At 39.9% G+C, this 26,565-nt stretch overlaps 2 protein-coding genes across 4 annotated transcripts in view; one reads left to right on the forward strand and one right to left on the reverse strand.

Moving 5' to 3' along the window:
- dpysl3 (dihydropyrimidinase like 3) overlaps nt 1-21,148 on the forward strand; it is a 48,967-nt gene extending 27,819 nt beyond the window's left edge. For 2 of the 3 annotated variants that reach the window (XM_063488299.1, XM_063488301.1), the window contains exons 2-14: nt 897-985; nt 2,189-2,373; nt 3,723-3,887; nt 4,039-4,100; nt 5,067-5,147; nt 7,308-7,376; nt 8,481-8,601; nt 9,375-9,531; nt 9,946-10,087; nt 10,905-11,075; nt 14,020-14,199; nt 15,829-16,000; nt 19,361-21,148. In XM_063488299.1, coding sequence (XP_063344369.1) covers nt 897-985; nt 2,189-2,373; nt 3,723-3,887; nt 4,039-4,100; nt 5,067-5,147; nt 7,308-7,376; nt 8,481-8,601; nt 9,375-9,531; nt 9,946-10,087; nt 10,905-11,075; nt 14,020-14,199; nt 15,829-16,000; nt 19,361-19,455 — 1,689 coding nt within the window. In that variant the 3' untranslated portion in view covers nt 19,456-21,148. The remainder of the gene's footprint in view (nt 1-896; nt 986-2,188; nt 2,374-3,722; nt 3,888-4,038; nt 4,101-5,066; nt 5,148-7,307; nt 7,377-8,480; nt 8,602-9,374; nt 9,532-9,945; nt 10,088-10,904; nt 11,076-14,019; nt 14,200-15,828; nt 16,001-19,360) is intronic. The other variant, XM_063488300.1, reaches the window with a different exon arrangement.
- A 2,646-nt stretch (nt 21,149-23,794) lies between these two features.
- The window catches only part of stk32a (serine/threonine kinase 32A), a 70,970-nt gene continuing 68,199 nt past the window's right edge, over nt 23,795-26,565 (reverse strand). The window contains exon 13 of the mRNA XM_063486368.1: nt 23,795-26,386. Coding sequence (XP_063342438.1) covers nt 26,269-26,386 — 118 coding nt within the window. The 3' untranslated portion in view covers nt 23,795-26,268. The remainder of the gene's footprint in view (nt 26,387-26,565) is intronic.

Below are 26,565 nucleotides of genomic sequence, written 5' to 3' on the forward strand. Positions count from 1 at the left end.
AAATTATGGTGATTTACTGGACCCCCTTTCAAGTAAAGGTTTCATTTAGCAAAAGACTGAAGGATGCTGTTTAACCTCCTGTTGTTGCTGTTGTTTGGGGAGCATTTTTACTTTTTTCTAGCTATTTGTGATTAACCAAACTGATTTAAAAAAAAAAAAAAAAGAAGTTGTGAATTTTTTTTACATACTTTGCTACATACATGCTCACGAGGGGACATTGAGTTTATTTTACAGCATAACACAAGTAGAATGGAGTATGTGATGCAGACAAAGCCAGGATGTAATGTCCCCATGTGTGGATGCAGGAGGTTATAATACTCTGCACACAGAGCTCTTCACATATATATGGGTCCATAGTCAGTTTATGTATCAGTGCAACCAGTATTTTTGTTACAGATCTGACTTAATTTGATCCAGATATTGAATGTCATGTAATCATCTGCCATCTGAAAAGTGTCTAATGAGTTGTGCAATAATTGACACTAGTTGATGTTCATCAAATAAATGAAGACATTTCCTCGCAAATCTTGGTTGATTTTCTGGGCACGCAGACTTTCTGGGTGGTCCATATAGTTATGCTATGTGAGATGTGTTTGCATGGGACACGACCACCACATGTACCCCTCTCTAGCAGCCATGAATGAAACATTGTTCATATCCTGTGGGTGGAAAGAAATAAGGAGATAATCTCACTACAGACAAACAGAGTACAGTTCTAATTCTTGTACAGTAATATTGTGGCTTAGTAAATCATCCTCCACTGGAAATTTACTTGCCTATGTTTCCAGCTTTTTTGACACAACATTGCATAGAATCATAATTGTTATCGTATTTCATCCCCTCCAACCCCACCCTCCCTCCTTTTCCCTCCACTCTGCCCATCTTTTTCTATACAGAGCGACAGGCTTCTGATCAAAGGCGGAAGGATCGTTAATGATGACCAGTCCTTCCATGCCGATATCTACATGGAGGATGGCCTCATTAAGTAAGTATTCCACTGTCCTCTTTTCTGCTCTGCTCACACCTCTTCCCATTTGGTTTCATCCCTCCACTTATAGTTCACCTCATCAACTATTTTCTGTCTGGGCTATGTGGTATCTTACTTGTTCCCTTTATGTTTAAATCCTTCTCTCCCCTGAAGGTGCATAGTGCTGCTGTAGAAATTCAAATATTTTACTTTTCTAAAACTCTGAAACACAGATAATCTTAAAGTTCTTGAAGAAATTCAAAATCAAAAGGGCTTCTTTTGAAATAATTATCTATGCCAGGGTAAAACGGTAATAAAAAAAGATGTGAAAAGAGCACCTTGGGCCTTGAAGATTACCTTTAATATTAATGAGTTTAATCATGATTAGATTAGTTTTTGAATGCTATTTGATCCTAAGACAGTAGTGGTTGAAAAATGGTTGCTCCACTTGCAATGGTAGTTTTAAAGTTTAAGTGAAGAGCAAACATTACAGTCTAAATGAACACCAGCTACATAATGAATAGCAGTCTTATAAACCCTTCCTCCAAAACACTGCTGAGGAAATCTGAAACAATTTAAGAATTACGACATGAATGCAGACTGAATGAATGAAACTAACAATCTGAACTTGTTGCGGTAACAGTTAAACTGATAACAGCTGTTCTTGACCCCGTCAGACCGGGCTGGGGTAGGACAGTGGAACTGTCTCGCTCGCTTTCCCCGTTGTTCTGTTGCCACTTGAATTCCCAGTTGTCCCCATTGCCCCTAAGTGAGGCAGCTCAGAGAGAGGAGCCCACAGAAAGACTGGTGTTGCATGATAAACACCCACATGCCGGCGGCACTATTGGACTGTTGGCAAACTCACAGAGACTCTGGCTTCTGCCTGCCTGCCTGTCTAACTTGTGTCCTCTATAAAAATACTTTTTAACAGAAGCGAAATGTTAATGTGTTGGGATGGTGACATTGTCCCGCTTCAGGCTAGGTTGACTTTGTTTCAGTTAGTTTTTTTTTTTTCTGCTTTCGATTCATACCCATTAAACATTTTTTTGCCTTTTGCTATGTGGTCTTCCTTTCTGGAATAATTTGGTTCTCTGAATTTGAATAATTGGCATCTCAGCTTTGATAAATAATCAAAAAGGGGAAGTAATACATATATTTTGTTTGTGTACATTTATGGACAGGTTTTAATATAGTTATGATAACATCATCTTCACTTGACAGGCAGATTGGTGACAATCTGATTGTGCCTGGTGGTGTGAAAACCATTGAGGCCAACGGGAAGATGGTGATCCCTGGTGGTATCGACATCCACACCCACTTCCAGATGCCATACCGTGGAACCACAACTGTGGATGACTTTGCCCAGGGATCAAAGGCCGCTCTTGCTGGTGGGACAACCATGATCGGTAAGAGCTGCAGGAATGTCATCCACACAGTGAAGCTGATAATAGTAAAGCTTTTTCAGAAAAAAGCTAAAAAGAAAATGCAGTGAGGGGAGGGATGGCTGAACGCCAGACAGAGGAAAAGAGAAAGGGAGGCATGGGAAAAGGTTTTGGTCCCACTACGAAAGAGGACCATACAAAAGACTGAGCGTGGGGGGCGATGACTGGTGGGGGTTATAGAGTGAAACACTACTCCCAAAGAAATAGGGCATCAGTGTCGTTCTCCCATGTCTGGTTTGAGTACAGCTTTTTCTTTTGTGGGTTTGTGAACTTCATGTAGTTTAGGGATGAGACACTGTCACAGTTGGTAGATGCTGCAGTTTCATTAGAACTTCTTTTGGGCTGACTGCTCCTCTGCTGCCTCTTGGCCCTGTTTTCAAACAGACAAAGCCACTAACATGCGTGCTACTGTAGTAAGCTCTATTCATGAGCTCCATTCATAGAGGGATTATATTCCAGGGGGTTAGAAAGTGGAAATGTGTACTCTGCTGTCTGCTTGTGTGTTTTTTGTTTTTTTATATCGTACATGTCTGTCTTAACTAGCAAATGAGGTTGTGTTGAGAGATGGTGAACAAAAACAAGTGTTGACACTGAGCGTTTGCCATTGTTTTGTGTGTGTGTGTTTGTGTGTATGTATGCGACTGCTGTTTTCAGCTATATCCTATTAGCATAAGCAGATTGGATTGTCTTTAATAAGATAAAGAAGGCAGTCAGGTGGCAAGGCAGCAGGAGGCCTTATTTTATTACAGCTGAGTTAGATGTAGCAGGATATTTTGTGCACTGTGTTCCTGTTGTGTCCACATACAGAAACACAAACTCGTACTGTGCTTTTCAATCTGCACAGAAAATCATGCAAATATACACATTATGTATGTAATTATATGTGCTTGTGCTAATGCAAGCAGCATCCATGCAAAGCATTCATGATGCATTTAAGAACTTGCATCGAAATGTGCACCATTCTTATTAATAAAAAATGTGATCGTGGCTATAAAGTCGCTCAATTTTTGTGCAAGGACACCTGTACCCAGATAGAGATGTACAAAATGCAATGTGACATCTGACAAGGTTATTTCCCACTGGCTGAGCACTGCAGGAATTCAGACAGACAGCTGATTATGCAAGATAAACAATACAGGGAGAAAGTAAAAGCACCAGCAGACAGATCCTGACACTGCCCTCTCTTTGTCTCCTTACGTGTGACTATGCCCACCCCACTTGTGTCAACTCTTTGCCACTTCGCCTGTCGTATCGCTTTTTGCATTCATTCCCTTCTTTCTGTCTGATAATACTTGTCTTCCTTTATTCTTCAGTGGACCATGTGATGCCAGAACCTGGTACCAGTCTGATAGAGGCCCATGACCAGTGGAGGCAGTGGGCTGATGAGAAAGCCTGCTGCGACTACTCTCTCCATGTGGACATCACCCACTGGAATGACAGCGTAAAGCAGGAGGTGGATAATCTCATCAAGGAAAAGGGTGGGTCTTGATGGCGTGCTATAAGAGCTTTGTGGGGGAGGGGGGTGGAGTGCTTTGGGAGATTTTGTTTAAAAGTAGTTAAAGTAATTAAACTTTACATAAAACGTATCACATTTTATCTTTCTCTCATGTTGACTTACTGTTTTTACAGGAGTGAACTCATTCCAGGTGTACATGGCGTACAAGGACTACTACCAGATGAGCAACAGTGAGGTAGAGCGCCTTAAATGTAGCACACACTTTAAAGACCAGGTTTTGCTGTTTTAATATCTGTGTTAAAACTCTTTTTGTTCTCAGCAGTCTGCTTTCCCCGCATGCTTGATGTGCAGAGATGGGAGAAAAATCAACAGTTTTGAAAAATGCCAGGCTCAGTGCAAAATTTGCTTTGGTGTTGCTATCTTTCCAACTCGGCTCAGCAAGGAGATGGTGCCTTTGAAGAGACACAGCTGCAACTTTTTAACTCTGAAAGCTATTTTAAGTTACCGAAGGCCTAATATTAGTTTTGCACTGAATTGTTGAGGACTGTTGCTTTTGTCCTCAATTCATCACACATTAGAAAAGGGCTCACTTCATGGCTTTTATTATTATTTCACCGTGTCACAAACTCCCAGTTGCAGTCAATATAAAATTAGTCATTGCCAACTTCCTGTAACTTCACAGTCAACATGCAAAAAAAAAAAAATGGCCGTGACTTGGCTCCAATGGTGACAAAGTGTCTAAAAAAAGGACTACATTATTATTGTTCACAGCCTTTGATTTATGCGTACTGTGATTTTATAAGGACTTAAAAACAGTGGAAAGCCAGAGGGTGTGAGGCAGGACTCTGTTTCTCATACAGCCGTACCTAATTTGGTTGGTCAAAGGAGCACATGTTTCAACTGAAATAGTCCAGCCTGAAAAACTGATGTCATGCAGCTCACTAAGGAACTGTGGCACAGCAACATAACAACAACTGCAGTTCATCCACATGACTCTCACCATTTCTGGAGACCACACACAATAATTGCAGCGTGTCGGAGTAGACATCATGTAAATTGTGGGCTTCTTTTAAATTGTGGCTTATGGGTGACCTCTGAGTTAAAAAGGAGTGCCCTTTCTTTGAGTAAACAGCGAGGCAGGATTTGAAATATAAAAGAAGTGCCACTGTAATTTCAATGTTTCTGTGTCTTTCTCATCCAGCTCTATGAGGTCTTTACCTTCTTGGCAGAGCGGGGAGGCATCGCTCAGGTCCACGCTGAAAATGGCGAGATCATCGCTGAGGTAACAATGGAAACGAGTGCACTAACAGACACCTTTTTTTCTCCATTGCTTCCTCACTGCCTCATTTTTCTTTTTTCTGAACTTTTGTGCCTGGTCCAACTCTGTGATATGTTTTTGTTTAGTATGATTTATTTCAGTTTAGTTCACTTCAGTTCACTGTTCTAGTCTTATCACAGTGCATCTCCACTACTTAGAGACTAAACACACTGTCACTGATGAGAGGGAGACTGTGTTTCCTGTAGGACTGTAATGTGTGGGTGTAGTTTATACAGGGCTGTGCCGTTTTGTGGACAAATGAAAGTGAATCAACCGTAATAGGTGATGGATGGAGAGGGCTGGTATTAGTCAGAGCTCCAGACCATGCCTGGATTCTGTCACTGTGTGTGTATGCGGCTGCGTGTTGGATCTGATTCATCGCAATTCCCAGCTCTCCTATCCAGTTTGCAACTTTAACTTGGAAGTCTGATTTCCATCTGTAAGACCAACATGTCTGAACACTTGATTATGTCATGTACTGTACTTTAGACCACCTAAGATAGAGGTGTCTTGTTTAGATTTGCTGCCAGAGCTGCCCCTGATTATGTTCAAGCTTTTATAACTCAAAGTTCTAGATGCACCCAAGGGGTGGGTCACATCTTTGCTTTTGCAGATGATGTGGTTCTGCTGGCTTCAACCTTAAGCATACACTGGAGATGTTTGTGGCCAAGTGCAAAGCTGCAGGGGGAGAAGTAGCAACTCTGAACCTGAGGATATGCTTTACAACCTGATTCCCTAGTCCAGGTTGGGGCAGGGTCTTCTTCATATTTGGCAATGAGTTGTGAACAATGGTCAAAAGAATATTAATATAATATTGCTGTTACAAGTGGCAGAAATTAGCTTTCTCCCATGGGTGTCTGGACACATCCTTAGAAGAGTTCAGTCTTTCTTCCATCTTACTCTGCATTAAAAAATCTCTGTTAAGGTGGATTAGGTATCTGACTAGTGTCCCTCCTAGGTGAGTGTTTTGGTCTTTTGGCTGGACCCCACTTCTCAGCTAGCTTGGGAAGCTCTCTGTTATAACAACAGCCATGGAAAAGCATAGAAACAAATGCCAAAGCACAGCTTCTCATCTTCAAATGGCCAATAAATGCCGGTTTGAGATAAACTCCCCTCTCAAAACTCTTGTACTGAAAGTTCAGTGACTTTTTTCCTGAAAAGGTTTGCAACTTCCATAATTCCCATATCCTATAACTTTTTCCTGACTCTATGTTTCCTTGGAGCGAGATCAGCAATGCTAGATTTCTAAACTTTTCCAAACATATTTAGCCATAGGGCCATCTATTGTAACAACTTCATGAGCATCTCCTGAAGGCAGCATAAGTATTAGAAATGCACCTTGAAAAACTTCGTTACTTGCTAACAATAGGTTGTAACTGCTTTTGCTTGCCCAATGTAGAGCTGTTTCATCCAGGCAGCCTCTTCTGTGTGAGTTTGGGGAAGGGGAACAGTCTCAGCGCAGCAATGTTGATCAGAGCCACAAATTTGTTTCGTGTAGTAACACAGCTGGGATTCCTCTCATTTGTAGACATGTCTAGATTTTCCGTGTCTGTCATCAACAGGTCCCGCTCCTTGCAACAAAGTTTTTCTCCTCAGATAGCTGAGGGGAGCACTGACCACAGGAATGCCACTAGTTTCTTCAGTTACAGTACAAGTTGTCTTGCCTTTGGCTGATATAGTCTCCGTCTTTAATTTTAGCTGCCTGACCAATCGTAGGCTTCTAAGACAGAGTATTACTGATTTTCCACTGGTATGAGATGCTCGCTTAAAGCCTTTTTTGCAGAAGCATGTCACCGTAATACATTTTGAATTCACAGACAGTCACTCTAAATGACACTATGCACGGAAAGGTACAAACTAATGCCTAAGAAAACTAACCTGAAAGCAGAGTTTTTGCTTTTAGGTGATGTTCTGAAAGTGAAATTTTCCTTGCTCTGAGCCATGCACAGACCCACATGTTAAAACTGCTGTTCGTGTACTTAACACATGCAGAACTAATCAGAAACGGTTTATCATTCTGAAGTTTGTAGACTGATGAAGACCTCCCAGAAAGTTCTACATACTGTACATTATGTCTATAAACTGAGCAGCTAACAGTTGACTTTTTGCATGTGTGTTGAACAGGAGCAGGCCCGGATGCTGCAGATGGGTATCACTGGACCAGAGGGGCATGTGCTGAGCAGGCCAGAAGAGGTCTAACATTCACACATCATACACTATATTAAATATTAGCTACTATGCATCATTTGCATGTGCAAGCATTTTGAAATGGACTGTCCTAAAAAAGTATTCAAATAAATTAGCCATGTTATAATTGATCATTTTTTGTGTGCAAACAATACAAACATGGTTGTACATGTAAAGAATCACATTCTGCACAGTGACATTTTTGGACTGGTCCTCAGACACACACGTTGTTCCTGTTACACACATGTGGTTTCAGATACATTTGAGACACTAGGTGAAAAAAAAGTCTCTTGTTCCATCCAGTTTTTGCTGTGAATGTTTCTTCAGCAAACAACAAAAATCAAAGCCACACTTTCAGCTCAACAACTTGTCTGGGATTTTCCATTCTGTGCTGCGGCAGAGGGTTCCTGTCCCACCAGTATCATTATGTCAAGTAGCTGAGTGGAGTCTTAAGAATCTAGAAATTGGTAACATGATTTTCTTAAGCAGGCAAAGTCAGACAAGTGTTTCTCTATTAGTGTACACTATCTTATTCAGTACTAATTCAGTGGTCATTGAAGCCAGACTGAACCTCTGGACTCAAAGAAAACAGTGTTTGCATCATATGGAGGCAGTGACGTTTCTACTTGAAACCTTTGTAGAATTTTGTATTTGTATTTAAAGTCATTTTTAGTTCTCGCTAGCCAGCATTTACAAATATGGGGATGAAGATTTCAGAAATGCAATAATCACAATAAAACACCAGGTGCTTTTCATTGTGGACATGTGTCTAAAATGTGTCCAATATGTTTGCTTTTAAAGCCTTCCAGCTCGGAAAATCTGCAAGTACTGGGTGTTAGTCTGACCTCACTTAAGTTTCTTTTAAGCATTTGTTTGCTGATCGCATTAAACTTAACTACCCAAACACAATATAACTGAAACAATCCTTGACTTGCCCAGTTTTAAAATTATAAGCTTCTCCTTGTCGTTCGGGTTCAAAATAAATTATTCAAATGATACGGCTCCAAAAATGTATAATTTGCTGCGGTCGTGATATTTGAAGTTTGTTTGACAAAATCTTAATGGGAAAAACATTCCCGAGTCAACCGCATTGTGCTCTTTCGTCTGTAGCTGGAGGCAGAGGCGGTATTTCGTGCCATCACCATCGCCAGCCAAACCAACTGTCCGCTCTACGTGACACGGGTCATGAGCAAGAGTGCTGCTGACATCATCTCACAGGCCCGGAAAAAAGGTAAAAAGCAGAATTTGTCCTGGGCCTTTATATGTTTTTCTTTTTCTTTTTCTGTGTTTTCCAAGACTAGAAATGTACACGCTGAGTTGTCTCTGTTTGGTATAATGAAAAAAATATCCCACTCTTAGAGTAACATTCAGCTTTGTTGTTCAGGTCTTTTCTGTGGTTGAGCTGTCACACACACTTTTCCTTAGAGGATAGAACAGATGTGAACCAAGAGCCTGCCTGGCGTAGATGGATTGTGAAATGAACACTTTTTGAGAATGTGATGAAAACAAGCAGAGAAGAACAATATGTGTTTGAATGTCTTTGGTGGAAAGCCAAATGAGGTTTTAACACACCAGATTGCTGACCTCAGATATCCTTCTCTGCACTCAGGTGAATCCATTAGGAGCGTTTATGAGCTTGACACGTTTGTTTGGCTCCATTCCCGAGCTGTTATATGAAAACCAGGAAATAATAACGTATGTTAGTGCAAGGGACTATGAAGAAGCATAAGAGCACACATGTGTTAGTGACAGGACTCAAACCGTGCATGAAAGAGAACAACCTCAGCTGCAACTGAGCAAGTGGAATTTGTGCATTGCCAATGCTGGCATGGTCCCCCTGCTGGAAACTTTCACATGAATTGCCAAAGCTTTTAGCGAGACTAAACTGCTGACAAAATAAAAATAAAGGCGCACTAACGCAATTGATGATTATGCAAATGGATACCCTCACACTTGGCACTTTGGTGACGTCTAACAAAGTTTTGACTGATTTTCTTTTCCCAGGAAATGTTGTGTTTGGGGAGCCAATCACAGCCAGTCTGGGCACTGATGGGACACATTACTGGAGCAAGAATTGGGCCAAAGCAGCTTCTTTTGTAACATCACCTCCTCTTAGCCCCGATCCTACCACTCCAGACTATCTGAACACACTCCTGTCCAGGTACACATTCGCTTTGCAACTTCATTTTGCATGTGCAGAAACATTGTTTTTTGTAAGTGCCATGAACACCACTGTGTTATAAAATTATAGCTATTAAAGTTTAGATTTTAGATTTAGATACATCCAAAGTTTGTGTTTCTTATGAAAAATCAGCAATTGTTGTGCAAGAAATGGACTTCATCTGGTAAGTGAGTTACTGCTTCATGTGGAAACAGGAAACATTAGTAATGGTTTACACTGGAAGGACAAACTCTGGCACGCTGCATACTTCTTTACTTTCAGTCCCCCTTCTGTTTTGTTTTGCTTCTCCTGCTGAAGTAGAAGCATATTTACTTAGGTTTACAGAACTTTAATGCTGTACACAGACTTTACTGCCCTGGTGTAATACCTTCAATATGCCTCTTCTCCTCCCAGTGGAGACCTGAGTGTGACTGGCAGCGCTCACTGCACCTTCAGCGTGGCCCAGAAGGCCATTGGCAAGGATGACTTCACCCAGATCCCAGAAGGTGTCAATGGCGTGGAGGAGAGGATGGCTCTCATTTGGGACAAAGCTGTGGTGAGGACAGTCACATACTGATAGAGGCGCATAGTGATGTGTGATTTTTATTTTTATCTTGATTCATTAGATTTTTACGATTTTCCCAGAGGAACATCAGCAACTTTATGTCCCTTAGCTTTGTTTTAGCAGTCACCTGTGGTGTTTCACTCGGCAGCTCCACTATGTCACTCTCTGTGCCTCTTTTACATGTCCATGTCTGTTTTTCCCCTTTAAACAGCACTCTAGCCTTATTTTTTTCTCTATATCACTGTGTCCGTATAATTAACATGCAGCCTTGTTGAGCATTGCTGTAAAGTGCATTGCTGGCTCTGAAATTTGGGTAGGCTTTTAAACATAAAACTCAATGCATTTCCTTAGCACAAGTACTTAGAATCCTGGCTCACACCAAACTTGGACCGACTGTCAGTAGGCCTATTTTTAAAAGGTCGACAAAGGCTAGCTGTTTTCCCTGCTTCCACTCATCTTCTAAGAAATCCCCCATTAATGGCAGCTTCATATTTTAATGCTAAAATATTGAACCGTCACTTACGTATAGTATCTTATGTTGAGAGATTTAAATGTAAGAAAAATGCATCATCTGAAACTGTTTTTATCGATATTTTCACAACAAAGTTTATTCTCAAAGTTTTAAAACGTCCTCCATGCATTTACATTAATACTACAAATACACCATTCAGTCAGTTGAATAATGTGTCTTCAGTAGTAGGACTACATGCTGTAGGGTGTGCTCCATAATGCTAATATATGGATAATGGATACAGTCTCAACATTTCCAGTAATATTTGCTCGTGCGCTGTGCTCGTTTTGCTCTCAGACTACAGGTAAGATGGATGAGAACATGTTTGTGGCCGTCACCAGCACTAACGCAGCCAAGATCCTGAACCTGTACCCTCGTAAGGGTCGGATTGCTGTGGGCTCTGATGCCGATCTGGTCATCTGGGACACAGACGCCATTCGCACCATCACTGCCAAGACACACAACTCAGTATGTACTCAGACCAAAGTATCAGTTAAATTCAATTAGCAGGTCCTGGCTCTTTTTTTTCTTTTTCTTTTTTTTTACTTTTTTTGCTTCCCTTTCTACTTGTTTTACATTTATGCTGTAAAACTATAGGCACTGTAATGCTTCACAAGTTCTCACAAAACCTTATTTGATTTAGTTGGTTAAATATAACAGCTGTGTTACAAAAAAACCCCAAAACATCTGGTATTTTTTAAATTAAGAAAAAAAAGAAAAAAATTGTGCTTTAAAGGGTGAGATGTATTTTTGGGCGGGGGGACAGACAAGTAGAATATACGATCGGAGGTAAGTGTCTGCATCTGTGTGCAAGAGGCAAAGAAAAAGAGAGACTGAGGAAGAGAGAGGGAGAAAGGGAGACTGGGAGTAAGTTAGGGAGGGGAAAAAAGCACATTTTTGAGCAGCTTCCAGAGAGGTCTGAGTACCTCGGAACGGAAATGAATTCTCAGTGGATCTTCACTAATTCCACTCCACACTGGGCTCACCACAAGACGAGGTCTCAATGCTGAGACTCAATACATTCAAAACTCCTCAATAATGATGAAGCAGTTATTTAAAAAAAAAAAAAAGATTTATGCCGTGCTTATTCAACAAAATCAGACAAACAGCAAACAAACATCTGTCAATGATGCAAATGCTGCCAAAATGTCTAGTTCAGCAGAACTGCAGTTAATCCACAGAGAATCTATGTGCTGTATAATCAAGAGGTATTTCCTTCCTCTATATCACTTTCACTTGCACAGATCCTCCAAAATACATGAATAATTGGAAAAGTGGGTTTAAAGAATGGCTCTCATTGTATGAGATTCTGTTACTGTAAACACTAATATTTCAGATGGTTTCATAAAACCTTGGAGATTTTGGACATCTGTATACACTGCTTGTTGGCAAGCTGCACGTCTCATAAGTAGAAAGCAACTTTGGTTGAAATGTATTTTTGATTTCATGGGAAACATCTCACACAATATGCAGCCTGGACCAGAGGTGATAGTGCACTCCATTTCCTCCTGCTTTCCAATGCACTGAGTTATGTATAATATTGTAGGTTAGCATTTTGGGGGTTTTTTCACATTAAAGAAATGTTTTGTCACATTTTCCTAAGAGAGCGGGTGGAAACGAGTGTAAAAAGGTCAGCAGAATGTAAATGAATAACCCTTTTAAATTGCACTTAAGGCCATTCGAAATTTGAGCGTCTTTGTGTGTAGTTATGAGTTCAGAGTTCGATACTGAAAGTGAAATTACATTAGAAATGTGAAACTGCATCCTGTTGTACACTTACAGTTTAAGCCGAGGGCCTCACACACATTGTGCTCCGCACATACACACTATGTGTACAGTACGCACGGTATATATGAGTAATGAGGTTTCTGCCATTACACAGATGTTAAAGATTCCTCTCGGGCCGCTCAGCAGCAGAGGAAGTGTCCACACAGGAAATTACGGCTTCAGCAGCCTAGGACAAATCCTGCTTTTGCATAAACACTGTCCACGAGCAGGGAGAGTATGCATTCGCCGAAAAGCTAGTAGTATCTAAATTGATCGCAGGAATGATGAATTGAAACGTGTAGATTTCAGTTTGTCTTGCTTAAAGGCTCGATGACATTTGTTTTTGTTGGAAGACGAGACTATGGCGCTGTCTCCAGATGGAGGAACAAGACGTGAAGCAGAGAGAAGTGGACTAATAATATGCCTTCTCTAAATGTGGAGTACATCCACCGAGGATCCATGGGTTCTTACATAATGATGTCACCCCTTTCATTTCCTCCTGGTCGCCCTTCCAGCTATAAAATCACCGAGGGAAACAGATGACAAAAGCACAGCAGCTCCCACTTCAAATAAATCTCTCTTAAGGAGAACCATTGCAGGCAAAACGATTGTTTTTTCGTGCCCTGATCAATTTTTAAATGTGGGGCCTGTTTCTCTTCAGCGACATGCTTTCTTTCAGACTACAGAGAAAAAAAAGCTTCCAAAACGCACATTCAAGTGCTTATTCAAAGAGTCGTGTTTAAATCTTGGTTTCCAAAAATAATTGTCTAAATGTAAGCTAAGTAGTCTACATTGTATCCTATTGTCTTCAAGTGTCTTGCCTTAATGGGCAGCAAAATCAAACGGGAGCTGACCTGCTTACCAGCACACTGTGTTGGGGAATGCTTTCCCTGAACTGTGTTATATCTCAGTGCGTTATCAGTAAACCCACATCTGGTTTTGATTGCTTGTTATTGTCAACATAAAATACATAGATGCGCATAAGGGTATTTGGATACATAGAGAAGAACAGGCAGCAATACTGTTGGACACTGAGAGCCCGCTCAGATTAGTCATGACATCATGTTTGGCATGCAGCGAGTCTTAGTTATGTCCTGTTCTGGCCTGAATTTGGATGGCAGTAGAAAACAGGGCCGTGTGCAGAGGAAATAAGCAACAATGGAATGAGGGGAGGGGACCATCAGAGATTACACATACATACAAAAAAAAGAAAGTTGGCACAAGGAAAAATGGAGGAGGATGAACAGCACAACATGGTTAAAAAATGCAAAGGATTACAGAAATCAAGCAAGAGAAGGCAAGGGAGTGAACACATTAAGAAGTGGACAACTGGAAAGAGCATTAGAAAGAAAAGTGAAAGAGCATGCAGAGCCAGAAGAAGGGAAGGGCAGTGATACTACAAAGTACTACGAAGGCATCTGAGCCCAGCTGGATGAGGGCAGCTGTTTGTACATGCCAAACAGACAAGTGTAAAGAACTAGGTGATGAATGATAACGAATTCGAGAAAGAGAGTTAAGTTTTAACCTCTTCTCCTCAGTCATTGAAGAGTACATTTAGCATATAACTTATAGGAAACTTTATCTAATAAACACTAGTTTCTTTGCCCCTGCAACAATCTTTGACAATATCATATGTGTGCTTCAGGCTGCTGAATACAATATCTTTGAGGGCATGGAGCTGCGTGGCGCCCCACTAGTGGTGATTTGCCAGGGTAAGATCGTTTTGGAAGATGGAAACCTTCACGCCACCTCCGGAGTGGGCCGCTTCATTCCCTGCTCTCCCTTCCCTGACTTTGCCTATAAGCGTATTAAAGCCAGGAAGCAGGTAAGTGCAGTTATTCTTCTTTTACAGCCTACATTTTACATGTGGTAATATAGTTAGTGTATAAAACTTGAACTGAACAACATGAACTGCGTCACAGTACTCACTGCACTGTTAGATTGCCAGAATAACAATAACATAACTAGAAAACCATAGAATACAAAGGAAATGGAAAAAAACTCAGTGAAGGACTTTAAGGCCTTCTAGGATGTACCTAAAGGAAAGGAGAGTCTAGGGTGAAATGGAAGTAAGGATGATGGGGAGAAAAGAGGGCAGCCATGGAGGAGGCAATGAAGTGGGATGTGGGGGAGATATAATAACTCTGACATCACCCTCCAAGGTTCAGCCACAGGGCACTGACTGTGCTTAGACGCTGTAAGGTCCATACACTGAGGGTGGTCATGGCTTTGTCATCTCGGATTAATAAAGATACATTGACTTTGGATTTGGATAACACTTTTAGAGAGACCTACCGCACACGCTAAGAGGATTACTCATACTATTAAACTTGCATTTTAACTTTAGACTCTCGATTTTAAAAGATATTTAGGAAGGTGGCTTTGATTACATCAAGAGCCACTGAGTAGCTGAGGTTGGAGAGAGCTTGATGCTTTCTTGATACATAGGGAGTTTGTCTTTATGCTAAGCTATACATGCTTGATGCTTCATACTCAGCATACAGACATGGGAGTGGTATCAGTTGGCAGTAAGGTGTAAAACATATTGTCCATATTGATTATGTATTTCCTGAATAGGTGGGAAATCAAGGAGAACTTGTGAAAGTATCCGAATAGAAAAAGATATACATGTAGAAACTTAGAGAACCCAAACTAAAGGTAAATTAAATGTTAATGTGCAGTCAGGGCCAAACCCAGAAAGCTACTGTAGTTAAGTAGCACTATTTCATTAGACACCCACCCAAAAGTATTACTCATCTGTTCAAAGTGTGAGAAATGAGCCCATTTAACCATGTGATTTATAGCAGCTTATACTTAAAGCAGCCCCTGCTTTCTGCTCTCTTGCCATCTTTCTTACGGCCCGAGAAATCTCATAGCCCAACAGTTTCTTAATTCACAGCTGGCTGCTGATGAAAAAATGGAGCTGTAGTAACAGTGTGCTGTTTGTCTTGGTAGCAGTCACTGTTATGCTTTTCTTCATTCACAGATGTCTCTTTTTAAGTCTTGACCGAGCTTCCAAGATTCCACTGAGTCACGCCACTGACAGACATACAGACAATGGCTTTTCACAGTCAGCTAATAGTTTCAACTTGATTTGAAAGCTTATAAATACATAACTGTATTTTGGTGACTCTTCTGTTCTATAACCTCGAGAAGGGCTTGATTGTGTGTGTTCGTTTTTCAGTTTGCGTGTTTCTGTGTATGTTTGTGTGGATTTGTAAATCTGGAACTGACTCTTGGCAGGAAAAGATGCATATATAATTTAGACACACAAACAGTTATACAGACAGCCATGTAATGCTAAACATGTGTGAAGCTAGTTGCGTTTAACCTTTTGTTGCACAGCAAAATGCCATAATGTTTCTCCTAGTGCCCGCATTTTGGTTCTGTTTCTACATGCTGCCATGCTTTATGTTTCTTTTTACCATCTCTGCTCTTTCTGTTTGTCCTGTAGTTGGCTGTTCTGAGGGCAGTGCCCAGGGGAATGTACGATGGCCCAGTTTCTGAATTCTCCATGTCCCGCGGCGGTACCCCCTCAGCCTCGGCCCGTACTTCTCCAACCAAACAGCCTGTCAGAAACCTGCACCAGTCTGGATTTAGTCTAGCAGGTAACCCTGCACCATGCGGTGAGCCCACTTTCTTAATAGAACAACAATCCCTGTGATACCCAGTCATTTCTTCCACGTATCTGTCCACATACTGTACGTACAAACATTAGAGGAGCATCCATGGTCATCAGCTAAACCACCCTCATACTCTTCTATTTTAACTCAGTTACTACTTCATTATATGAAGTCGGATAACAGTCATGTGATTCTCATCATGTCTTTGCGTTTTGTCAATGATTTATTAAAAGTCCTTGGCTGACTGGAGAGTAACCCAATAATGTCTTATTATCTCATTTCATGCATTACAATTTGCACAGTATGGCATGCATTTGCTTGCAGTACATAATGCTCCAAAAGAGCTGTCTGTTTGTGCATTTCATTAAGGCAGTTGCTTGAGTTCTTTTGAGTCTGATTGAAGACTCTATTAAATTAAATTTATGACACAGTCAGTAAAAGTTTTTACTTTAGTGTTGTTCGATGTAAAGTAAACATGACCCTGGATTAAACACGCCTTTAATCTTAAAAGCGTTTAAAATATGTGCAAAAGTCTTGATCCACTTTGTATAACTTTATATTTTGCTCCCAAGAAGCAAGACAGTTTTGTCATTTTTATTTCAAAGGTCTTTCATAGTTTTCACTCATTTCCAGTCTAGTCCTCGTACCTGACTATTTTCAGAGGAATGTTTTTATTAAACCACTTAATGCTGACCTATGACTCATTCAAGCATAAAAAAGTCATCTAACTCAAGGGATGAACCTGTGTTGTGTTTGCACATAGCAGACAACTTAACAAACAGACATTTTTAAATTGTATCTTTCAGCACTTTGTTACTAGCAGCCTGTCACAAAAACACATAAGTTTCCCATTTCTTTATACGAATCTGTGGATATTGGCAAAGATAACACATGTTGACATTAACATCAACTACAGTAATACAGCCTCTCTAATAGAATTCAAGCCCTCTTAATATTTTAGCAACATGAACTGTTGTAGGCTTTGCAAAGCCAGGATATGTGTTAAGATTTGTGTCTGTTTTTTATATTCTTAATTTAGTTTTTTAATTTTGCTCCGGGTCCTTTACCTCCTGTTATTCCTCTCTATCGTTCTCTCTCTCTCATCCTCTTTTCTGTCTCTCTTAAAATGTGTCCGTTAAATAAAGGCAAAAAGCCAACAAATACATTTAACAAGGTAGCGTAAAAGAAAATACTTTGAAAAGATTTTTAGAAAGCTGCAGGAACTGAAGTTTTCACTACATTTGAACCTACATTTCGAGCTTACAAAAGTACAGCATTTGCAGTCATCTGGACATGGTTTGTTAAGATACCCTATCTAATGTGAGAACTCACAATAACATTCACGTTTGACATCTGTTAAATTTTGCTGGGCTGCTGAGTGACAGTACGATTGTGCCCATGTGTCAGGGCAGCACTAGATTAGCTTCAAGTAAACAAATGTGAGAAATGCACTTTGTCAAGCTACCAAGCAGTGACGCTTCATACTCGTGTTAAAATCCTGAGCCACTCAGTGTTTCCGCTGTTTTACAATCAAACAGAGCGACCGTAGCTGATTCTGTCCTCCCTGACTGACTAAATGTGTCCATGTGTAGCATTACATCAGTGAGAGCAACTCTGGTTAACCTGGAGAGACCACAGCTGGGTTCACTGTAGTCTTTGGAAGTCGTTACAAATATATGGATAATTTTTAAAAGCTGATAACTCATTTGGATAAACAACTGTACTTAATGAAGTTTGGCATTTACTGTATTAAGCAACCTGTCTTTGCAAGTGTTTGAACTCAGAGATGAAAAAAGACAATGACCTCCACTGGAAAGAATTTCTAAATTTGAGTACATGAATTAAGAGGGGAGTAAGACTGCTCCTACTTTCCCAGGCTTTGAAATATTAACGTGTTTAAGTAAGTTTGTTGTACAATTGTATGTGCCTTCGTGTGCATGCTCTCTCACTGAGTCTGATCTGTTATAGTTTTCCTGGGATACCGCCTGCAGAGTACATTTGCTTGTCTGGAAGAAGTTGGGAAGGATTGTTTGCTTAGACACAGTGTATCACAGTCTGACATCATTCCACTTTCCATTTATATACGCAGTGATCATTTGTTGGACCAGACAGCCTGACTTATCATTTGGAAACACCATTCTTTATGTCAGACTTAAGCATCTTTTGTTAATGTTTCACAGTCCTCGTACAGCAGTAGGTCTACTCACATTTGCATTCCCCTGTCACCTCAGTGATACATACCATATGTCATAGATAATGATGTGTTTCAAGAAGCCCTCTAGTGTTGGGAAAGTAATAACGTGAGTGCATCATGGCAATTATTTGTGTGCCGTGATGACATGAAAGCTATGCTGTCTGACAGGATTGACAAATGCTGCTACTGGTTTCCAGTGGAGGGCAAAAGGGAGTAAATCCCATCATCAGTTCTCCAATTTATTTAATCTGTCACATGTTTTCACATTGCTGTAGTCCCAACATACAAGACTATCTCGGTGGTTTTGTTATGTTACTTTCATCTCAACAAAACGACACAGCATAACCTAATTTGTACAAGGGCAGAGGCGCTCCGACTGCTTTGTATATGTGATCGAGTTACACTCATTTGATATGGTTTAACATTGTTAGAGCTTAAATTCAACCCAGTCACCCCAAGAAATTAATTTAGTTCCGTAAAGCCTAACCAATCAGATATGAAGGGGCAAAATATTAGATGATTATATATCTTTGTAACACTTTATGCTAGGGGCTTACTTTTTTTTAGAGCAGAGAACTGATTTGGGGTTCAAATGAGGGGTCTGGTGAGATCTTAATCCTGTCGTGGGATATTTTATTTTTTATTTTAATACAGTAATCATATAACTTTTATACATTCCTGAGACATCACCAATAGCATAGTATTTCATAGGATTATGACGTTGAGATTAAACAAACATATAATAGGCCAAATGCTCTAGATCTTACATGGTAAAAGAACATTTTACCCATTACTGTATGATAAATATTTACCCTGTTACCTATTTTCACAGCTTTAAGAAAAATTGGGGTTGTAAAGTAAACAGTAGCCTACACAAAGGCATATGTAAATCGCACTTTAACATTAATTTCATGAACATGCACTTGGGAATATCAGTGCATAACTATAAATGTATGTTCCTCCAATATCTAAATTGCTTGCCAGTGTTTTTCATGCAAGCGCAAGTAATTTATAGGAATTTGATTGGGTTTAATTAGAAATCTATGTGTTCATTTCTCAGAGAAACCCTGCAGATGTCTTCCTTTTATACTCTTTGACTCTGCTTCTCTGCCCCCTCCCCCCAACCGATATCTTTGGTCTCTTTATCTTGTCCTTTTCTCTCTTTGCAGGTCCTCCCACCCCTGATGACATCCCCATCAGGCCTGCTGGAAGGCGCATCGTAGTGCCCCCTGGTGGTCGTTCCAACATCACATCTCTCAGTTAAACAGCAGGACACGCAGAAAGAAAATGACAACAGCCAGAGTGCAGGATTGAAGAGGGGAGGGGGGAGGAGATGCAGAGGACCACGATTATTTCAAAGTTACAAAAACAAACAAAAGAAAAAAGCAAAACACTGAATCCTCATGCCTTACCTGTCACAATGCTACTATGCTCATATGAGAAAAGTATCCCTTTTCCTCTGGAATGTGAACCAGCGTCAAGTATATTGATGGTTGTGTTTTGGGAATTTTTTTTTTTTTTTACTGAAAGTGTGAAATTTCCACCAAATTCACATGACTGATCTAAGTCTCATTACTCATCTGTATGGAATAGTTATCTGGTACTTTGGCAATGTGAAAACATCAGGAATCACACAAAAACAAAACAAAAAACAAACCCTGTTCGCAAAGGAAAATGGATACCACATGTCTCAGAATGACGCTATCGTTCTTTCATCCTGTTCGGCTTTCAATGTCACCCCTTTTCAGTAGCCTGCTTGCTCCATAGTCAGCAGAACATAACACTAGATTCCACAGTAGCCATGTATTATCTTGCAGTATGTTTGGTTAGCTCTAGGTGGCATTGTACATATGGTAGATGTGATGTAGCTTTGTGGATGATGTTGTTGCAGCTTGTTTGGGTTTCCTGGACCAAGTAAAAGGTAGTTATCGAATCTGAGGGCAGGAGTGCTGTCGGGCATGGAGCTGCATGGGCCGCATTGATATGGGTGACGTGATCCATGATACTGCTGCACTCCTCCTCTTTGCTTTTTGGTGACTACCATCCCCATGATGTACTGTACTGATTATTGATGTTTTAAAAAAAAAAGGAATATGGACAAATCTGCTTGGGAAAGATTATGTGAAAACAAAAGAATAGAAAGAAGAATTATTAGAAACATTTTTTTTTTTCAGATTTCTTTCTAAAACCCAAAAAAAGGTTTATATGAGTTTTTGGTTCCTGCATTCCATCGTCACTAGAAAAAAAGAGCTTTGCGAGAAACCGTCCTTTGCATTTGCTTCTAACTTACTGGCTGTTTCTGCAATCCTGAATCATCTCGAAAAGGATAAAGGGAGGGGAAAAAAGATTATGAAAGGATGATCACACGAATTAAAAATAAATGTAACTGTCCCTTGTAACTACGACTTTAACTGAAGAGCTTTGCAACTGAGGGCAACAAAAAAGATTGATGCAATGAATTGATGAAGTATAACAAACCTGCTTTATGATAACACTTTAGCTCTGGCTTTATTTTGTCATTCAAGACTAGGACAAGGGGAAGCCCGTCATTCCCTTGCTATCACAGCATAGCCCTCTAATGCAGCACATTTAACATCAGCACGAATATAACTGAGCCCAGTTCAGTTTACCTAAATACTCTGGATGTGATTGTGTTGGGGGGCGTTTGGTTTTTTTTCATGTCTTTGCTGTTTCTTGATAAGGCAGAGGATTGCAGTGCAGTAAGGTAAGCTTTATATTCTGTTGTTGGCCCATTGTGGGGGGAGAGGGGAAGACGATTGTGTTTTTTTTAATCTGGCAGGTGGTTTGTTGTATTTATGTTAGTTTGACAACCTTTGTTACTGTTTTTATGTTGTTTCTTTTTTACTGTTGTATCGAAACCCAGAGATGGCAGGTCAAAAATACAGTGTGCTTTGGACGTATGATTTGTTTCCGGAATAAACATGAGTTGCAACTTATTGACTGACTTGTTTTATTTTATAATATTCATTATTTAACATCAAGACGTATGTGAATATTTAATAGAGTAGTTTGAGTGTGTAAAGCAAGGCTTCAAGACAGTTTTTTTACAACCCTGTTTCCAAAAAAGTTGGCAAAAAAAACAATCATTTGAAGCAGATATATAATTGAAAATATTACAACAAATGCACTAGCAGCAAATGAAAGTTGTACGATACACTATAAAAATGATCTACTTTGATTAACTTTGCTTCTTTCACTTCACATCTGTTTTGCATCCATAATTACTTTTTAATTCTGGACATTGTTTGGACAAATGTTCTGGCACCATCATGGTATATGCACTTCACATGTTAGGTCATTCCTATGTATTGTGTGAAAAATTGCCATGACTCACTTCCCAATAAATAGTGATTAGAGCCCTGCAGCACTATACCTCTGCATAAACATCTTTATGTGGCCACAGTTTCTGCTTTATTGGCCTGCATATCTCCGGGGATGATTGAAGAACTTCTGACATCTCTACACATGTGCAAGATCTACAGTGCTGTGCTAAAGTAAGTTAGTAGTAGATTAAGATAACCTGAGTAAATAAAAAATCTATTTTGAAATCTGATTTTGTTTATTAAGAGAAAAAGAGCTCATCTGCCTCTGTTAGGCTCAGTGTTCATGATTTAGCAAGAAGAAAGTGAAACATGGTGGTGGCAGTATGATGGTCCGCACTCTAATAATACAGAAGAACTTCCAGGAAGGTTCATGGTTTAAAACATTTATTCTAATAGCAAAGTTTATTAGTGCCAGATGCCTGTTATGCAGGTTTCTCAGTCAACGTGTCAGAACCGTGTCTGCTTTTGTCTTAACTAACTATTTGCATGTGTCATGCTATTAGCTCATTATGGAAAACGCAGCCTCCTGCAGCTACTGGTATGGAAACATAGCTGTGGCACAGTTTGTTCAGGATTTCAGTGTTTCTCTATCCTGAAATCCTAAAAGGCTTCCCACTGCCTTGGAAATGTGAAGCAGCTTATTATGCATTATACATCTTATTACTGTCAACAATAGAATTAGCATAATCATTGCAGTAAAACTTCAGCAAACATACTGTCAGCGCTGCAGCGAGGATGGGACTGTAACAATGACAGTGTGCATATCCATTACAAGGTCCAGCAGTACAGAAAGGTGTACGACTCACACCTCGAGTGAAATTTAATCATAGTTATGTCTCAGAACTCCAGGCAATGTTGGCATTTTGTTTTAAACAAAGGTTAAGAAAATAACATAATAAAATTACATGTGCTTCCACAACAAAGAAAAAAGGACGCCTTACAACCAAAATCTGACTACTTTGGCTGGACAAAGTGTCCATAGTCTCTCATAGTTCTTTCATAGCGGGGGCTACATACACATGCCCTCAGTTTTATGGTCCAGCAGTAAAACTTCTGCGAGGTCCCTCTTGGATTGTTAGGTAGTGAGTAAATGTCTCATGACATCACTGTAATGATGGGGAAAAGCAGACGAAGCAATGAGTCTGCAACCGCAATCTAAACAGAAGTGTGCGTGGTGGCTGTAAGTGCACACTGTGGTTTGATTTCACATCATTATCAGAATATTCTCCAGAAATTTGTCAAGCATCTTCAGACATGCACAAAAACTGCAAAAACACTCGATGTAGACAAACAACGCTGTAACAGGTCGAGTTATGAATATCTCTCCTTCCCTTAACATTTACATTTAACTTACGGAGTTCAGATTGTTTCAGATAAGCCTGTGGGACTCATCCAGTCTTTTCCTTTCCCACTTGGAGAAGTAGTGCTGATGCAGTAGTAATAAAAATAAGGGGTTTGACTGTGTAGTATTATTATTTCCTGTACTTTAAGTGTTATTGGAAATATACTAATAGTTGAGAGCGTTAATGCACTCTTATTTGCCTTGGAAAATGATAGATTATAAGTAATAAATCACCTTTATTATCAAATACAGTGGACATTTTCTCATTTTTGCACACGCACTAACAAACTGGCAGCGATTCCCTTACACTTCTTGATAAGCAGAGAGATCATTAAGCTGAGGTTTGCTGATTATATCTGTTTGATGCCCAGCAGATTGGGGAAGTATTTATCAGCTGAGAGTCCCATCCCCACCAACTCAGATCAGCCATTTATGTGGAAAGTGCTGCCTCAGCTCTGGTTTCTATGGAGGAGAGATTGGACTGTGCCTTCTAGATGACCTAGGGAAGGGCTGGTCTCAGGTCTGTAGTTTGTAGATGCATGTGGGTGAGAAAAGGGACAGGAAATGCTTTGAGTTTGTTTGATACTGACTGCATTATAAAGGAATTCCCTGAGACACTTATCCACTGGCAATTTAGCCTAGTATCGCACTGACAATAAACAGTGGCCACTGAAGCAGGTTTTTCAATATACATTAGCTTGGTTTTGATTTCTCCACGTGATATCAAAAATGTTTTCAACTTTCTCTTCTCAACTCTTTTTGCACATTAACCATAGTTTTCCAATCCAAGACTCACTGTACCTCTAGTCAGTTACCACTAGGGGGCGAGCATTATCTTTAGACTGGAGCAGAGTAATCTCCAAATCAAACTTCTTTTCTTTTTTTAATGAAATAAAGCACAAGGACAGTCAGGTTGGTTCAGAAAAAGAAAGTTATTATTTAAGGCACACCTTAACAGTTTGCAACTCCAACACATTTAATTACAATAAACACACAGTGACAACTAAAGGACAACAAAACCGTAAGAGGGGTGAGATTCACAGGTGTGGAACAAGTGTATTCTCAGACTAAATTCTTCTTCTTTTTCTTCTAACACATATGTTTTGTTGAGAAATTATATTACCTGGGTCAAGTACCATTTGCCATTGAGTTTTGATTTTTGTTTTTTGGGGGGTTTCTGAAGGTGGAAAATGTGCCACATTGAGGCAATAATTCCAACATTTTGATACCCATATAAGATCAAATTGAAATACTGTTTGCTTGATGTGTATCCAGGATTATTCCATCTACTGAACTATCCCACCTTATAATATACAGACACCTTTTACAGAAACCCACCTTTGGATTTCTAAAATCACATCTATGACAACAACAACAACGACACCACAAAAGTAATTTGAAAAACATTGCACCTGTCTTCAGTAGAAAAGTGCCAAGAGTCATTCAATTCGAGATTAAACTATATTTTAAATGTAATTACAAGAGATCATAGACTTGAAAGGATTGAGTGATACTGCAGCTAGACAAGCTCAAGGTCAACAGAGTGGCACAGTGGGATTAGTATAAATCACATTGACTTACAGATTGTGAAAAAAGCTCAGGTTTTTAAAACATGCACATATAGCTATGGGAACCAGCTGTGTGCCATATCTATGGTCTAAGGCACCCCTCTGCAAACCTCAGAGGCAGGTGTGGTTTTTGGATATAATATTGAACAAGTCTATGGCAAATCTTACTGAATGAATGAAGGGTGTTTTCACGCCTTGTATTCATTTGGATGCTGCCAAATTTTATATCAGTGTTGTAGCAGCTGCACAAATGTGTTGATGCAGCGACAGATTGCAAATGGATTCTATTTTTTATGGGAGCAATTAACAGCGATTACAAATTTGCAGACTTATCTGGTGGCACATATGCATTTGGTTGTATCCAACACAAAACAGGAAGAACATAAGTAAAAAATACAAAAACAGACATGAGTGCAGACAATAACTGAAAAATGAATGCAGTCTAGGAGTCAGCTTAATCATCATCTAGAAAACCACCCTAAGGAGATAAATATTCACTCACAGCATAAGATCTTTATTTTTTTGTTTCTCTGTGCATAAATGCTACACTTTATGAAGAAGCGTGTGCAAAGCGAGGTTCAGTGCAGAACATATAACATCTACCCTCTAGCTTTTTTCTATGTTTTCATCGCAGTGAACCTTTTTGTGAAGACCCAGCTTGTCATTTGCAGATTGAAGCAAAGGTTAGTCCAAAATGTCAGCGTTTTGATGAAGATTTCCATCAGGACACACTGATTAAAGTCAGCATGAAACGTAAAAGCTCCATATAAACATCCAAGGTTGAGAAAAAAAGCTACAGTTTGGTAGCTGCATTTTAAATACACATCATGACTCCACATGACCCATAAGCAAGTCAAGGAAACATATGGGATGCTTTGCTTATATCTGCTGCTGATTGGAACTGGGACTTCAAACCAAATGCTAAAATCCTATCATCTTTGTTAACTGGCAAAGCTATGCAACATGACCACTACCAACATGTACCTGCTGCTCTGATAAAATGAGCCATTCACACTCAGTTCTACAATTTAGCTACATAGATTTTTTTTCTTAGAGGAACTGGTGTTTTCTGTGTTAAATCAAATATCTTGTTTTATGTTTCAAAGTTGTCCAGTTTTAATGTTTTGCACTCCTATTGTCGTGCTCATGTCCCGATATTAAATAGAGCACACTGTACAATGGTGTCATCCTCAGTGTTCTTCAACACCTGCTGCCCATCTGCTATGTTGTCGGTCTAATTCCATCTTATAACCACTCTTGTTGTCATTTTTTATGTAGCACTGGTGAACCATGTTACACTTACATAACCACCACGGACTAAAAATCAGTCTCCCATCCAAGCAGCAGCAGCACATATAGCTTTTGGCCATGGTTGACCAGCTGATCAGATGTGGCTTTGTCTTGTGTTTGGCAGGGAAGTGACTACCATTTCACCTCAGCAACTGCTCAGAGTAGAGGCTGAGCAGATATTAGAGCACCAGATGGATGTAACATTATATGAGTGACACTCTGCTGAGAGCCATTCTTTTTGGTGACAGGAAAAATGCCTCGCTCGGGCATAGCTGCTGCTCCAGGAGTCCATTTCACTCCTGCAGTCCTGGAGTTCTTCATAATTTGTTTTTTGTGAGTGAACAGAGATGCACAAGTGCATACTGTGGCGCATTTGTGTTGTGGATAACAAAGTGGTGCAGGAACACTGAAGGCCAGTTTCGAGTGCCTGTGCTCATAGAATAATATGTGTCTGGGTGCAAATTGCAGATAGATATAAGCCGTGGGCAGGTGCAAGTGATGAGGGAATAAGCAGGGATCTCGCATCATGAGATCTATCCTGATAAGTAGGCAGCTGGCTCGATATTGTTGTTCTGTCCATCTTCTATTGCCTTGTTCTTCTCACTTGTGGACAACTCAGAGGACTCGGTGTCTGCCACTGCTTTTCTTGACCTGTCGATGAAAGAATTATTTGAGTAGATATAAAAAGCTCACTAAGGCTGTTTTCGAAGAAGCAGTTTAAGTCAGCCGGTGTGTGTTGCTATATTCTGCAAGAATACTGTAAAAGTTAACAATAACACATCTTTTCATCTTCCATGCAATGACTTAGTAACTAATTGCACTGAAATTGG

This window comes from Pelmatolapia mariae, linkage group LG10_11 (genome assembly GCF_036321145.2).
Source record: "Pelmatolapia mariae isolate MD_Pm_ZW linkage group LG10_11, Pm_UMD_F_2, whole genome shotgun sequence".
NCBI lineage: Eukaryota > Metazoa > Chordata > Actinopteri > Cichliformes > Cichlidae > Pelmatolapia > Pelmatolapia mariae.